This window comes from Hyalella azteca, unplaced genomic scaffold (assembly GCF_000764305.2).
Source record: "Hyalella azteca isolate HAZT.00-mixed unplaced genomic scaffold, Hazt_2.0.2 contig5927, whole genome shotgun sequence".
NCBI classification, from domain to species: domain Eukaryota; kingdom Metazoa; phylum Arthropoda; class Malacostraca; order Amphipoda; family Hyalellidae; genus Hyalella; species Hyalella azteca.
The window spans coordinates 204,844-220,646 of NW_025936103.1; the positions used below are offsets into that span (position 1 = coordinate 204,844).

The window sequence follows — 15,803 nt, forward strand, 5'->3', positions numbered from 1 at the left end:
CGTAAGAAAAAAGAACAAGGAGATGGAGCATCAATATCATCGGACTGCTCAGAAACCTATTCTGCTTCCGGTGTCAGCATTACTAATCCCTCTGCAATACCCACCTGGTCACAAATGCCACCTCTCAGCCTTGAGGACATTGTACCACCTACTCCTAGTACTAATACAGGCAATGTCGCAATGAGCCTGAGGTAAGAGACCACTTGGTTAATGATGACATTGAAGTCCTTGATATTGGTGATACATTTGAAGGCTTTCATCCCACAATGGAAGGCCATATTGATGTTGATATACCTACCTCTGTGGCTGCCTCACCAAAAACCAATGCTCAGTTGGGATCTCACTCATCTCAGCCTCCTGTACGTGTACATCAGGATGGAATTCTAATTTTGAAGGTTCATATATTATTTCGATCCACCAAGACCACTTTTTCTATCCAACATTGTTATTTGAGGCAAAAAATGAACTTCTTAAAGGCATAAAATACATAGGCTAACTTGCTCAGTTTCTATAAATTACCTAACCACTTGGAAGTTTTATGCCTGCACCTTTCACTCAACAATTAAACTTAGACTTATATAAAGTATTAGTTAGTTAAAAATTTGTCTCTTAAGTTGACCGCAATGAACTAAACTTCATTATGTAATCATTAGGCAGGGATTTCCATCATGCGACACTAAACACGCAATTCAGAGTTCAGACGATCAGAACTACATCAACAGTTTAGGCAAGGGGCTTTATGGACTAGCTTCCAGTGCTCCTATAAGAATAAATTAGAAAGAAAAAAAAGATAAACTCATATTAGTCTAAAGAATTTACGGTATATGCTTCAGGGTCTGTTTTGAATTTCAAAGTTGAATTTCTAGTTTGAGCCCTTCCTATTACAAAATATTTTCAGCAGGAAATTAATAATGGCTGAAGACAATAATGACCCAATTTTAGGTGGAAGTGAATCTTCAGGAGATTTTGTTGAAGGTTTTGCTAGTATAAATCCACCAGGTAGTCCTTTTCAAAACTGGCCAGGAGGTGAAGGAGGCTGGCTTCATCAAATTGTGCTCTATGCTGCCAAGTAAGTTATATAAAATTTAACCTTTCAAATTTGGAAGATTCCTCATTCCACCTTAATGACCTTATAACTGAAATTTTGCAGCTCCAAATCAAAGTGATGAACCAGTGATTTTTTTAGAATTGGTTCATGTAAATTGAGTAGTAAAATGAATATATATAATAATAAATCAGTGTCCTCTCAAGAGGCAAGTTAGCTTAGATTCCCAGAACCCAAACTGGTGCAGTTATCACTTATCAGAGACTAGTCTGGAAAAGTCCTATTTTTGTCTGAAATATCGCGGCTCTAATATCATATAATTTCAGTAGGTATGAAATCTCGCGGCTCGAATGTCATAAATTTTTGTTTGATTAAAAAATTGCGGTTTGCACTTTGCAAACATGTCATTTCATAAAATTTTCAACTTCCGCAATCCGCATTGCTTTACCGTTTCCGCCAAAAATATCTTGCAGAAAAAACATAAACATCGTAATGTAAACAAATAAACAAAACGTTTGTTGAAGATCGCGCATAGTTGCGGTCATGTCAAAGCGGTCAGACTGTATATTAATACGTGCTGAACTTACACTTACAGTAGAGACAAATTTTATTGTTGCCATTTGACTGTTTAAGGGTAAAATTAGAGATTTGGGGTAACACGTGCATAAACTTTGTAAATAAATTCGCATTCGCACCTCGTAAATGGCTTTTCATGGCCGAGATATGGTATTCACGGCTCGGTGAAATAGAATCACGGCTCGTAGAAATGGAATCACGGCTGGCAAATCCATAAAACCACAGCTCAAAAAATTCAGTCGCGGCTCGCCAAGTAGATATATTCCATACTAGATCAGAGATTTATGCTCCTGGTTTTTGGAATTTACATTCAAGAATCATGATTCTACTTTGTTTTCTGGACTAGTGAGAGAAAGAAAGAGTACACTAAAAATCACACGATGAGAAAATGCAGTACACCAAGACAAGCTGAGAAAACATCTCCCTTTAGCCTTTAGGGCTGTGACTGCCAACTAGAGCTTTCCTGCCACTCTGCCATTTCCTGAACCGTGAGATTCCCGCAAGATTAATTACCTCCTATCTAATTGTTAACAAAAGGGTATTATTGGGCTGCAAGTTTCCAAATGTATTAAAAATTTGTCACACCAGAGCTGCGAGGTTTAAAAAACAAGTAGGAAAATTCCAATCCAGCGTGACCAAGACCATAAACAAAACAAATGAGCTCAAACTGAAGGTTTGGGCTACAATTGTACAAAACAATGCAAGTCCTCCTGCAACACTCACACTGTATCTACAACCTTTTCTCATACAGGCTACAGGGATATAATTTCCAAAACTACAATTTTAGAATTTGTTTCGAATTTTGGCAAAAATTGATCGTTTTACCATTTAGTACAATTTGACTCTGGATATTTCCATTAGTTACACACAAGCTATTATATCCATAAGTATTCCTTTGCAATCTTCGTATGTTGCTCATTTGCAGATTGTCAAAAAGGAAGGGCTATTAAATTATGAAATATCATTCATTGGATCAGTTGATATGTAATTTTTTTTGTCATAATGTGTATTCAAAACAATTATGTTGGGAGCCTTGAGACAATGTTTACACAGCAAGCTCTGCTGGAAAACATTACTGCATGTAATATGTGCACACTTCTGAAGGAGTGTATTTTCTGCTAATAAATCATTTGAAATATTAGCAGTTAGATACAAGTTCTTGCCTGTCTTTAAGATTATGCTGCATACCTGGTTTGAATTTCATCAAAATTATAATGAGGTACACCAGCATGATACATGAAACCAATGATCTAAACATAATTTTGAGGAACACCAACAGCTTGAGGAGATATCACTGTTAACCAAACTTTGGCACTAGGATAACGCGTTAAGTTTGGTACAACCCACTGATGGGTTGCAGGGTCTTTTTTCTTTAAAATGCATTGGCTCCCAAAATTTATGCTGTCAATACTTCCTTATTAAATTTGAAAAGATATGAAGAAAAGGTATATTTAATTTTGCATAGGAACCTACAAATTTACTTAAATTTGTAGTACATCCTGGTAGTAATAATTTGTATTACTTAGGTATTTATTATTCGTAATTAAATTTGGTACTATTTAATTAAAGACCATTTTGGTCTGTGGACTTGTGCCACAGTCAACATGTTAATGCATTTATGTACCGTATTGAGTGGAAATTGTTATGATCATTTGTTGAGATTCAACTTAAATAGGTACCTACTTTGTTAATATTAGAAACCAGAAATGAAAATGTTTTTGTTTTGCAGGGAGCCTTGGCAGTTTTGTTGGTATGTGTTGCTGCTGCTCTCTCCCATGTTCTGCATCAGTGCTGTCCTTTCATGGAAACTCGCGCAAGCTTTGGATGCCCAAGAAAAGGTCTGTACCGTCAGATGATGACAAAGTGATGCAATTGGTAATAAATTTCTTATTTGACATAAACTTAACAATTGAAGATAAAACTATTCAAAATTGTGAACTTCATTTGCATTTTTTCATTAAGTTAAGGCTCATAAACACCATCATTATTTACTGATCTAGTATCTTAATATTTTTTTTTTGCATTCATAGGGTATTCTGAGTACGTACCTGTTTGCAGCAACTCGCCATTAAATTAATTCAAACAGTAAACTGGGCTTGATGGCCTGCAAGTTTATTAGTACTTAATACTATTAAAAGTATTCATTGATTGTAGATCAATACTAGTATTAGATGGGAAACAAAGTCTCAAGTTGCTGGTAGAAATGGACTAAAACTCCTTTAAAAAATATTAGGTCTGAAAAATGGTGTTTGAGAAATTCAAATTCTCCTCTTTCAATGGGTTTATTATTATTTTTTTGTTTCTACTGTATATACCTATATTATAATTAAAAATTTTGTATTTTCAGGACAAGGCAAGAAAAAACAAGAAAAAAGCCAATCTGAGCAAAGTGAAGAAGGGCAAATCAGACTGAATGTTATTTGAATATTATTACACATGTCAATGTGGTAGGTACGTAAATGCCAAGCTGTGATTGCTTCGAAATTGGCAGCATTATGAAAGTGCAGTTGAGGAAAAATCCCATTGGTTTTTGAGCTAAGACTTGATTTTGTATTGCAGATTGTAGGCATAAATGTCAAGATTAATTAAATGTTCTTGTATGTTTTCCAAAAAATATCTATTGCATGATGTCAGTATCTTAAGTGCTTGTATAACATCATTCCATTGAAAATGTTTGAACTAAGTTCCCATTCATTTTATTATTTGTTTTTGGAATATTGAGACTTGACTTTTCTATGAGCACTTAGTTGATAATGACTAAAATATTATGCAGTGAAGTTTCACATTCTTTTAGTTTTACATGAATCTTTGCAGTAAGTTTCAACTGAATAATTGACTGTTTCTGGTGCTCTGTTTCAATCTATTGTTTTCATTGTAGTATGTGCATATGTAAACTTATATAAATGCATGTTAAATACTTCAATTCCAGTCAAGTTTACTTGAATGACAGTGGATTCATTAAAATCCTGTATTTACTTTCCATTCTATGGCTTTAGATTCATTTCTGGAAACAAAGGTTCCACATTCCAGGGTCTTTTCTTAGGTACTGTGTCCTGCCGTGATACTAGACTCATTATTTGCATGTGTCTGGTGTCAATGTGGCATCTAATTATATTTATTATAATTATATTATGAAATTAGATCATCTGTAATTGAGAGGTAGTACCGTATTATTCACAACGTGATAGAGATTCAAGGAAAAGTACACTAGACTAATCCATCAATCCATTTCAATGAATCTCATATCACGTTAAGTGAATTTTACTTGTCAATTACAGATTATCTAATCTTAAAATATAATTATAATGAATATAATGAGACACCAGTTTGACACTGGACACAGGGGGTGTAAAATATTTTTACTAAAGAATATTTTCACTCAATAGAATATTTTTATTCAATAGTCAAGATTTTTACTTGAACTATTCCACGATACTGATTTTAGCTCCTTACTGTAACTCAACCTGAGCTAATGTACGTATGCACTCTTCATGATCATGAATCATTCTCATTTATTCATTCCAATAAATTGACAAGCTATCTGAGTAGTAAATGTGATAATTCTATTGGTTATTGGGCTAGGGAATTCAGTATGAGTTTGAATTAAATATATAGCCAATTGGAATCCTGCTATTTGTAAATTGTATTTCCTATTTATTGTCTATCTTTTGGTCGAGAATTAAGATTATAGTTTCTTGTTTTTGTATATCCTAAAGTTGTGATTTGAGATTGTAGTATTTCCAAAATATCTTATGCCCTTTTTTAGTTTGCATATGTCACGGCAGTGAGAATTACAATTATTTCGTCCAGTGTGTGTTTATCTTCAGAGAGAAATAGAATTTATTTGTTTATACTGAAAAAGTTGTATTTATAGAACTTTATTATGAGAACCGTCATACCTCATATTCTTTCATTACCGAACTGGTAATCGTGGATAGAACTTCAGCTAATACTGCCTGGTGGTACTAATCCATCGTGGCCTGGGACTGCTATGTCCCAAACAAGTACTAAGGATACTAAGGTTACTTTTTGGCAACTTACACTCCTACTGTTGTGTATGAAATTGTAAGCAATATCTAACAGTTATAAATTATTTATCATGTAATACTTCTCATTCATGACCTTAAATTTAATTTTTATTTTTTCATTTGGAATCTAGATGAAGTCTATGCTTCAAGTTGGTTCATATTACATAACCAATGTTAGGTTGGTGTGACCAGCTCAGTTATACGGCACTTTTATATCCATTGTTTTCATTTTATTTAATTTCTTCATCTCGTTGTTCAAGACAAAATTATTTTATTCTTGATTGCAACTATTGAATTGTTGTAATATAAGCAATGCATAACTGTTCTTTCAAATGGATCAAGTTCCTTATGTCCATCTTTTTTCGCTCCTCTGTTGCATTTTGATTTTTTCTCACTAACATTTATAATTTTGTGACGTGATCTAAGCTACCGTACAACAACATTATCCTTCAAACTGCTACTTAACCAAATTTGTATATAATTGAGAATCCGAATTTTAATTTATGTTTAATTGGGTATCGGAATTTTATACCTGGCATTATTTCACTGTCTCCAAAAATTATACATGCCTTTTTATCATTTTGCATCGGCATTATATACTTCCAATAAATTATTTGTTTTTTTTTTTCTCTTTGTCTATGCAGATCGAATAATAGCTTTGATACTCTTATAATATTTTAAACAATAACATTGTTGAACTAGGTTTCTGAAAGAGCTTATTCATAGCATTGATAAGAGCACAGCTCATGTGATCAGAATTAGAAGCTAATCTGCTTGACCGTGATGGTGTCTGTTGGTTTGCTTAAATATTTTCCTAATATCTCGCACTGGCTCTACTCTATTTTGTTTTTACTTGCTTTTAAGGTTTCTCAATTTATACTATCATTTGATTTGAGTTATTGTTTTGATTTTTGAGCTCATAGGTGCTGTTTTATTCCATTTCTACCTGATTTACTAGTGGTTAATGTGAAGGCGTTCGGTGGCCAGTTATTTTTTTTCTTTGCGTTGGAGTGTCTTGTGCTGATTGTGTTGCAGACTGGGGAGCATAATGCAGAAATTTGGCCAGGGAGAAACTGTTTGAATTATGTGGACTATCGCACACAGTCGAAAGTTCTATTTGTCTGATGTTGGGTTGTCACTAAAACGTAACTCGTCATTAATGTTATAGTTCGTTGGCATTTCCTGATTACGTATATTTTACTTGTGTTTTTTTGTATTTATGGGATTATTTTGTAGTAAAAAATAAATGATTTCTTTGTGAATATAGAAACGAATAAAGGAGTTTTAACTTCGTCCTCGTACCCCTATTTGTTATTTACATTTAGTTGATCATCGTCCGGGAGTTAAGCTTGCCAAGCCAGCAACTGAGATGATATTTTGGTATTAAACATTTGCAATAATCTTATTTAGTGCATCCATTGGACAATTGTAAACGTTCATCTCACAGAAATTATATCATTTATAACATTCTTAAGCGTACAAGATCATGATCTATTAGGAATAACTGCATGTGTTGTGCATGGCATGGATACTAGGACTGTTATCCAGATTTATTCACCGTATCTAGAATTACCCGTGACTCATTCCAGTGGATGATAACATATGAAAAAATTTATTCTTCACCATCCTCAAAGTCAAATACATAGCAGGCTCAGTTTAGGGCCTAGCAGTAGTACCAAAATTGCGATGTAATATGAATTTTTCATAAATGAATCCTATTACACAACATTTGCATCATATGCATCTTATCTAAACTAAACTAAAATTTTGCACCATCCTGTCGTCGACAACGCTAGGCAAGTCTCGACAACGCTAGGCAAGTCTCGACAACGCTAGGCAAGTCTCGACAACGCTAGGCAAGTCTCGACAACGCTAGGCAAGTCTCGACAACGCTTGGCAAGTCTCGACAACGCTAGGCAAGTCTCGACAACGCTAGGCAAGTCTCGACAACGCTAGACGAGTCTAGACAACGCTAGGCAAGTCTCGACAACGCTAGGCGAGTTTCGACAACGCTAGGCGAGTCTCGACAACACTAGACGAGTCTAGACAACGCTAGGCAAGTCTCAACATCGCTAGGCAAATCTCGACAACGCTAGGCAAGTCTCGACAACGCTAGGCAAGTCTCGACAACGCTAGGCAAGTCTCGACAACGCTAGGCAAGTCTCGACAACGCTAGGCAAGTCTCGACAACGCTAGGCAAATCTCGACAACGCTAGGCAAGTCTCAACAACGCTAGGCAAGTCTCGACAACGCTAGGCAAATCTCGACAACGCTAGGCAAGTCTCGACAGCACTGATCGCGACTCTCCAAGATTTTCCATAAAACACTAATAACAATAAAAAATAAACTCGATAGTTAGGATACTGGCTATCATTTTATTAAAGTTTGATGAGGTTCCACCGACAATTTCAAAGTTACAAATATATATGAACTTTATTGATGGACTCCTAAAGTGTCGCGAACTCAAATAAATTTGGCCTAATCACGATGGAATTTCGCTCTGGAAATTTCCTTTACTAATTAACCCATTGAATTCTTAAAATTTCCTTTATGTTTTCAAAATTCGATGTCTCCGGGACAATATTTATCAACCAGGCGCTGGTAGTAAGGCTTGAGAGCTTCAACGTCAGGAACGACTTCCTTCTTGGTGTACAAGTCGAACTTGCTGCGAGGGAACGAAACAATTAGATTTTATTATTTATTAAATTATTAATTTTATATTTCTTATAAAATGTAGCTGCGAGGGAAAGAAACATTTAAATTTTATTAGTTATCCTGGAATTATGTAGACATTACAAGCTTATTTGATAAGGAATAGTCTCGGATGATTGAGAGGAGGGAAGAATAGAATAAATAATTTTTAGAATAAGGGTAAATCTGAATTTATGCTGGCAGAGACGCCTCTATAAAACATTGAATTAAGAGTAGGGTCACGAATTATAAAATAATAAATAATTGGAATTAATTACATAGGATTTCGACATCAGAATAGTTAGACAAAAGTTATTCATTACCAGATAAAACCGTAACTCTCTATTTTTCTATTTTACAAACTATGCCTCAATAGAGTTTGTAGGTTCGAATTAAGGTCATTAGAGAGAATTTTTATTCATTGGTACTACAGGCACCTAATCCTGGTTTCTCCTACTTTAAACTCCTGTTTTCTTGAGGTTTCATTCCTTGAGACTTGAAGCGGTAATTTCGCTACACACTCCGAATAAATTTAGATGTATGCGGTATGCCAGTTATTTATATGCATCGCCTAAAGCTGATTTGTACTGCCCTTTATTGTTGCATTTATCGAGGCTTTGGACACCAGCTCTACGCACACCTTCACCTTCATTTATATTTTCATCAGTATGCCTATTAACTACGCCTATTCCTGGGTTGCTTGCCGCCGGTTCCGACCCTCTCCTTGATCTCCATCCATACCGACATGAAGCTTGTTAATACTTTTAGATGAATATTCCTAATTCGGGAAGACCGGTTGCCTATTGACTATTTCCCCAGCCTGAACCTTAATCAACAGTCAGAGTTCTTTTTGAAGAGTGAAGGGCCGGACACGAAAATCAAAGCTTATAATAAAATTTGAAGAATCTAATTATGAATCTTTACGTAACCTCTTGTGTAAGAACGTAAAATTTCTTACACAAGCCTGTACCAGCATCGTTACGAGGTATCTTCATACAACTCATTAGAGAATAACGTTCACTCTAAACGTCGCATCAATTGTAATAACATTAACATTGAATGCTCAATCTCAGAACTTAAAACCAAATTTGATGTTCTGAAGAGGGGAAAAGTTTAATAAAAAATTGTTGATGAGAGAAGCTCTTTGATCTTTAACAGAATTTGTATTTACACAAGTTCAGGGATAACAACTCTGGGTGATTCCTCGTTTAGCGGCTTGTCACTCAATTGTCATTTGCGCATGAATTAATGATAAACATTATTTTTTGGCCACGAAATTATTTTCATTTTAAATTACTACCACTTTGTTCCCTATAGTGCAGTGCACATCGTCATAACCCGCTGCCCTACGATTATGTCATCGAGGATAACACATTAACATTAGCTTCATCAGTATCCTTCTGTCATACGATTATTCCAAAGAATATATAGCGAATTATCGTATCCTGCTGTCCTATGTTTATTGCGCAGACGATAGCATAGCATCATATCTCTCTTCTGTAAAAACACGTCATGGACGAAAGCACATCTACATTCATCGCTGTCTTACGTTTATTTCCAAGATTATAGTGCATCATCGTATCTCGCTGACATACGAACGAAAAAAAAAAACAAGTTGCTAAAGCGTTATTTTTCACAGGGATTCAGCTTAGCTGTTATGCGTGATTTATGCGATAAAATTGTGCGCATTTAAAGCGTAATTTCTCTGCAACATTTTAATTGCACTTCATATATGAAATTTTTGCATCGCCGGTCGTCTTAAATGTATTGATTTTTCTATCTTTACTAAAGAACAGCAAGAATGTATTATGTGTAACTATTTTTTCTCAACTGAGCAGTAATAGTAACTCAACCATTTGTAATAACATTAACACTATTTTTTAACTATTAACGCTATTTTTCACTCATCTGAGCAGAAAGAGCGACTTGCTGGATCTTATCTCTACTCAACTGAGCAGTAAGAGCGACTCGCTGGATCTTATCTTTACTCAACTGAGCAGTAAGAGCGACTCGCTGGATCTTATCTCTACTCAACTGAGACACCTTATCATGTCGAGCGCGATCTGGGGCCTCACCTTATATCGAGCGCGATCTGGGGCCTCACCTTATCATGTCGAGCGCGATCTGGGGCAGCGTGCTCTTGTTATGCTTCAGGACCTGGTACATATATTCGTCGTGGCCCCAGGACATGAGGATGGAGTCCAGCCCGCAACCTTCCTTGTACATGCCGAGTGTCGTGCTGAAATTTAATAGCCGTTGTGATGACAATATTCAAGAAATGTAATACAATTGATAAGAAATTTAATGGGTTAAAATAAATTTTTTGCTGAACTTCTCTGAAAATTTTTATTTCAAAGTTTCAGAAATGAAACGCGCGAAGTGTACTAGAGTGTCATGCTGAAATTTAAAAGCAATTTTATTGACAACAGTGAAGGAATGTAACACTCTTGAAATGAGATTTACTGGGTTAAAATAATTTTTTTGCTGAAGTTTTCTGAAAATTTTTATTTCAAAGTTTCATAAATGCAAAGTTCGAAGTACAATAATTTCATTGAAAGATTCCATTAAAATAATTGAGAAAGTATGAGTTTTACTGACTTGTAGAGCGGGTTTTTAGCGTCGGAGTTGTCGCGGAATGTTGAGTCCCGCAGGACCACCGAGGGGGCGGCCGAGCAGCCTACGGGGTAAGTGTCCCCGACGACGGCCCACTGCGGCTCCCCGTACAGGGCCATCACCTTCAGGAGGAGGTAATGGTACAGGTGGAGGTAATGGCACAAGTGGGAGTAATGGCACGATTGAAAGTAATGATACAGTTGAAAGTGATGTCACATTTACAGTTAATGGTTTAATTAATTGGAAGCTATAGCAATGGTGAAAGTAATGGAACAATAGGACGTACCTGGACAGGTGGAAGTAATGGCACAGGTGGAGGTAATGGCACAGGTGGAGTTAATGGCACAGGTGGAGGTGTGGCACAGGTGGAGGTGTGGCACAGGTGGAGGTGTGGCACAGGTGGAGGTAATGGCACAGTCGGAGGTAATGGCACGATTGGAAGTAATGGAACCTTTGTAATTGATGGCACAGGTCGAGGTAATGGCACAGATGGAACCTATAGCAGTGATGAATGTAATGGCACTATTAGACGTATTGGCAAAGTTGGATGTAATGGCATTGTTGGAAGTAATGACATAGTTGAAAATGATGACACTTTCTGAAATGCACAAACTTTTACGCCACATGCAACTGTACCCAGTACAATCACGTCACATAAAGTTTCACAATATACGGTGAAACTTTATATACGACACATATAAACCGTATATGGTGATATTTATGTACGACATATATGATATGACATACGATATATTATTACATTTATATACGATATACATACAGTTACGGAAACTCAATCTATGCATTAATTTATGAGCAACTAAAATTCTAATAATAATTATCTATTATTTGGTGTGTTATTTACCTTAGAACAATACGGAGAACTGAACAATTAGTAGGGCAAATAAAAATCTCGTCTAAGCAGCAATATGCAAGTTTCATCTATTTAGAAAATATTCTACATAGGGGAAAAATACTGCACCTTCCCCAGGTCATGGATGAGGCCGGTGAGTTGCATCCAGTCCTTGTCGGGATGGTGCGCACGGATGCGCTCAGCCGTCTGGTATGCGTGGATGGAGTTGGGCAGCGCTATGTCCGGGTCGCTGTCATCCACAAACGAGTTCAACTTGTCCAGCGCATCCAAAATACCACACTTGAACTTGTCGAACTTTGTCCATTCAGCGATCTGTACATCCACCAATTAATCATGCTTAATAATTTCATCGACTTATTTAATTAACTTTATAAATTAAAATTAAAAAAATTTAAGTTTAATTTTATAAATTTAAATTGCTTTTTTCAATCGAAAACGTAACTAAATATTCATTTATTGTGAAGTCATGAAATTTGCTCATTATCGAATTGAGCTAATAGTGAAAAGCTAACGATTACTTATTAAACACGCATTGAGTTTTAAAACTCAAATAGCGTATTTATTTGCACGCATTGAAATTTACTGCGAGATCTTAGAACATTTGAGGGGGGAAGCAAGCTTGCATGCACAGCACATTGGTTATTAATGGTATCGATTTCATCATCAGATATCATTTAAATATTGAGCAAGTAAATGAATATATGAATCTGAGTACAAAAGTTAAACGTTGATTGTTTCCAGTTAATTTATATTCTAATCAGCACTTCCCGGCATTTAAATAATCCCACCACTACGCGTTTTCATTGAAACGTTCGTCAACGTTTGAACGTTTTTATTCTAATTATGATAATATTTCTCCTCGTTTTTTTTTATTAAATCCTTAGTGTGGCAATTTTAGATTTGTAATGAACTTACCTTGCTATTTACAAAGTCCACTGTTTGGTGTGTATGCATCTGTAGGTAAGTTTCATAAACCGTCTTTTGTCTGGCATCTTCTGAGTCGGAACTGTATTTTCTGAACTGCCATCCGCATTCTTTTATCACCTTCTCGGGACGAAATATCTCCGAGGGATCTTGCAGAGTAATAGGAGGAACGAGTACCTACAAAGTGAACGTTAACAATTACCCAAGTCATGTTCAGTGTATGACAACCCAGTAAGGTCACCCTAAGCTTATCGAACCAAGTTTCTAAAACTTATTGGTAGAAACAAGATTTTTCGCGATTCATGATAACTTCAATTACGAACTTAGGAGGGTTGGATATTCGTACTTCGTGATCTCAATTCGGCTTAATAATTCAAAATTATGAATAACAAACAGCATCATTATTTGATGGACCAGGATTTTTACATTTGATCCGCCAGGATTTAGAAAATTAAGGGTTTTTGTGAACGGAGAAAAACTGCAATCCCGGGTTATTAAATTGTAGTAAGGTAATCTTTAGTGGTACATTATATGTTTAATGCACCTCTTTAACCAAGCACCTTCCTGTAGGCCTAGGTAATATACGCATCTTTCTTCATTGAGACTTCACTTGACGGAAATCTGGGCAGAATGTTTATAGTTCGCGATATTTTGAATGGCATTTCTCTGTAACACTGAAGCGGTCACTCACCTTCATGTCAGTCCACGCGTACCGGAACCGTTCGTGGTCTACGTATCTGAAATATTTGAACTGTAAAGCATTACCAACAGGGAAAGGCTGCTTTTATATACAAATAGTCATATGAGTGTTTTGCACAAAATTGCGAATGAACAAAGAATTCAGAAGCTGAGAAAACGCTGGGTAAATTCAGATTATATATTAACGTTTGGGAGACCATCTCACTCATCAAACCTAAAGAAAACAAGTAACTCTTCAACTGAATAGCTTGTTTGCTTCAAGTTTCCGAACCGATGATAGCGATGGTCCCTAAAACATGTTCAATGAAGATAGATCGAATTTACTTTGCTTTTTTTCACTTTTAATCTCGTGGTATAATGATTACAAAATTTCATCTAGTTGATCTAAATCTAATGAGTTTCATTGGATCTGTAATGATCTTTCGTGCCGAGGTTGAATAAAGATCTCCCAATCAAAACAATTACTTTAATTAAACGATGAATGAACTCTTAAATTAGGAGCATTTGAATAAAGTTAAATAGAGCATAGGTTTAAAGCATAGTTTCATAGCACAGCACTGTTCCTTCATTCATATGCTTAGACATCAGCACAGAACATAGTTCCAGTGCACCGTAAGCATAGTTTCCAGTAATCCCAAACACAGTATTAGAGTTCATTATCAGAACCCAGTATGATATCTTTCAGAGATTGAACCAAAACCGAATCTTCAAGACGTAACGGCTTCTTGTGGACTTCTATCCTGGTAGACTTCTCCCTACATGAACAATTATCCAACAATCAATTGGATAATTTCCCTAACAGTTATCTCACATAGTATCAGCAAACATATAATGAATACAATATTGACACATACAATAATGACAGAAAATCACAACTCTAGAATATTAAGCATACCTCTGAAGTTGTATGAATTCACAAACTAGTCCTTGCTTTTAACCCAAAACAAGTCTGCCCTGAATTCGTACGCTGCTACAGGATCGTCAACTCCTTAACATAATTCTACCTTTCACATATTGGTTACTTTTGTTCTTCTCAATCAATATCTCGAAGTACTCCTGAATATTCACCTAAGATCCCTACAGGATATATTAAACTGAAAATTATGCATTTTATGCATAATTATGCATAAAAATTATGCCACACAAAGTTAGCTCCCAGTACATTTAGTTACACTGAATGACAATACTCACACGTAAGTTTCAATACAATGACCGCAGCACGAGCTTGTACAAGTGATGTCGTTGGCACAAAGCTCTGCGCATTTCTGGGGCTGCAAAGACATGCAAGTTCTTTCATAGCCCGGCTACCCCGAATTGGGCATCATTAAGATAATAGAGTGCAATTGATAAGCCGGTAAGTGTTGCAGTGCCTTCTGTTGTTTGTTGTTATTGTGTGGCCGCTTAATGCGATGTTATCTCATGCAAGCTGATTAGCCATGTTTAAGGAAAAATTATTCAATAATTGTCCTCAATTGAAGCATGTAGGTTACGGCGGGTTTTCTAGGATTATGAACTAGCAATTACTTTAAGGAGGAATATAATCATGAGCGCAAACTCTAAAGTTTTGTTTATATGATGAGCCACATTAATTTATTTTCTTTTTCTGAGGCAAGTTTCTCTGCTCCACTGCCTGGGGCAATGTGAACTGCTCGTATGAACTGCATAATATGTATGTTCTAATAATACACTACTAATACATAAATTTGCGCCCAACTTTTGAGAAGTATATTTGATCCTTAAATTCATGACAGCCAAATGAAAGGAATCATTTATCAAGTGTATTAAAGCTTGTCTAACGTAAACAGTCTATGCTTTATCTATGCCAGAGTGCTTGTATAAAAGGGGTACTTGTGATTGATTTATTGAGGACAGCTCGCACTTACGTACAAACAGAAACGCAAATTTTTAATTAATGCCAATTACGACGTTTCTACAACCGGGACGATTATTAATTCACTCAGTTGATTATATCAATACTGTACTGTTGTTGACCCAAATAATGCGATAATTAATTACATTATTACTTTAATATCTTTTGCAGGTACTGAATAATACACTTAAAAATATATTTGGAATAGCGTAAATATTTACAACTATTGAATTTTATTTTAAACAAAAATATTTTCAACGTTTCGAGTAGAGTGCACTAATTATTAAATTTTTGACATCTCAATCACTCAACCCAGTTCAATCCCAGAAGATCATAGGGAGGATCAATTACCATTGCAGTTACAGAACATGACAATCATGCATCGGATGTCTTTTACAGTTACAGACGCTAGTGTGTAGCAGCCTGCAGTAATTGTCTGATAACAATAACTGCTACTGCATAACTGTAAACAGTGCGGCAATG

The 15,803-nt window shown here is 35.8% G+C and overlaps 2 protein-coding genes across 2 annotated transcripts; one reads left to right on the forward strand and one right to left on the reverse strand.

Moving 5' to 3' along the window:
- The first annotated feature begins 749 nt into the window (after positions 1-749).
- Positions 750-6,937, forward strand: LOC108669866 (small integral membrane protein 15). The gene is made up of 3 exons (XM_018157297.2): positions 750-1,069; positions 3,351-3,459; positions 3,969-6,937. The coding sequence occupies exons 1-3, from the start codon at positions 912-914 to the stop codon at positions 4,032-4,034; spliced, it is 333 nt and encodes a 110-aa protein (XP_018012786.1). The 5' UTR covers positions 750-911; the 3' UTR covers positions 4,035-6,937.
- Positions 6,928-14,748, reverse strand: LOC108669858 (inositol oxygenase). The gene is made up of 7 exons (XM_018157289.2): positions 14,642-14,748; positions 13,443-13,488; positions 12,743-12,928; positions 11,936-12,139; positions 10,939-11,075; positions 10,445-10,579; positions 6,928-8,314 (listed from the first exon to the last, which is right to left on the reverse strand). The coding sequence occupies exons 1-7, from the start codon at positions 14,731-14,733 to the stop codon at positions 8,206-8,208; spliced, it is 909 nt and encodes a 302-aa protein (XP_018012778.2). The 5' UTR covers positions 14,734-14,748; the 3' UTR covers positions 6,928-8,205.
- Positions 14,749-15,803: the final 1,055 nt, after the last annotated feature.

Coding starts and splice junctions, on each gene's coding strand:
- LOC108669866 (XM_018157297.2), top strand. CDS start 912: ATGGCTGAAGACAATAATGACCCAATTTTAGGTGGAAGTGAATCTTCA. Junction 1,070..3,350: donor ATTGTGCTCTATGCTGCCAA/GTAAGTTATATA, acceptor TTTGTTTTGCAG/GGAGCCTTGGCAGTTTTGTT. Junction 3,460..3,968: donor CTTTGGATGCCCAAGAAAAG/GTCTGTACCGTC, acceptor TTGTATTTTCAG/GACAAGGCAAGAAAAAACAA.
- LOC108669858 (XM_018157289.2), bottom strand. CDS start 14,733: ATGTCTTTGCAGCCCCAGAAATGCGCAGAGCTTTGTGCCAACGACATC. Junction 12,929..13,442: donor ACGCGTGGACTGACATGAAG/GTGAGTGACCGC, acceptor TTCACTTTGTAG/GTACTCGTTCCTCCTATTAC. Junction 11,076..11,935: donor TCATCCATGACCTGGGGAAG/GTGCAGTATTTT, acceptor CTCCTCCTGAAG/GTGATGGCCCTGTACGGGGA.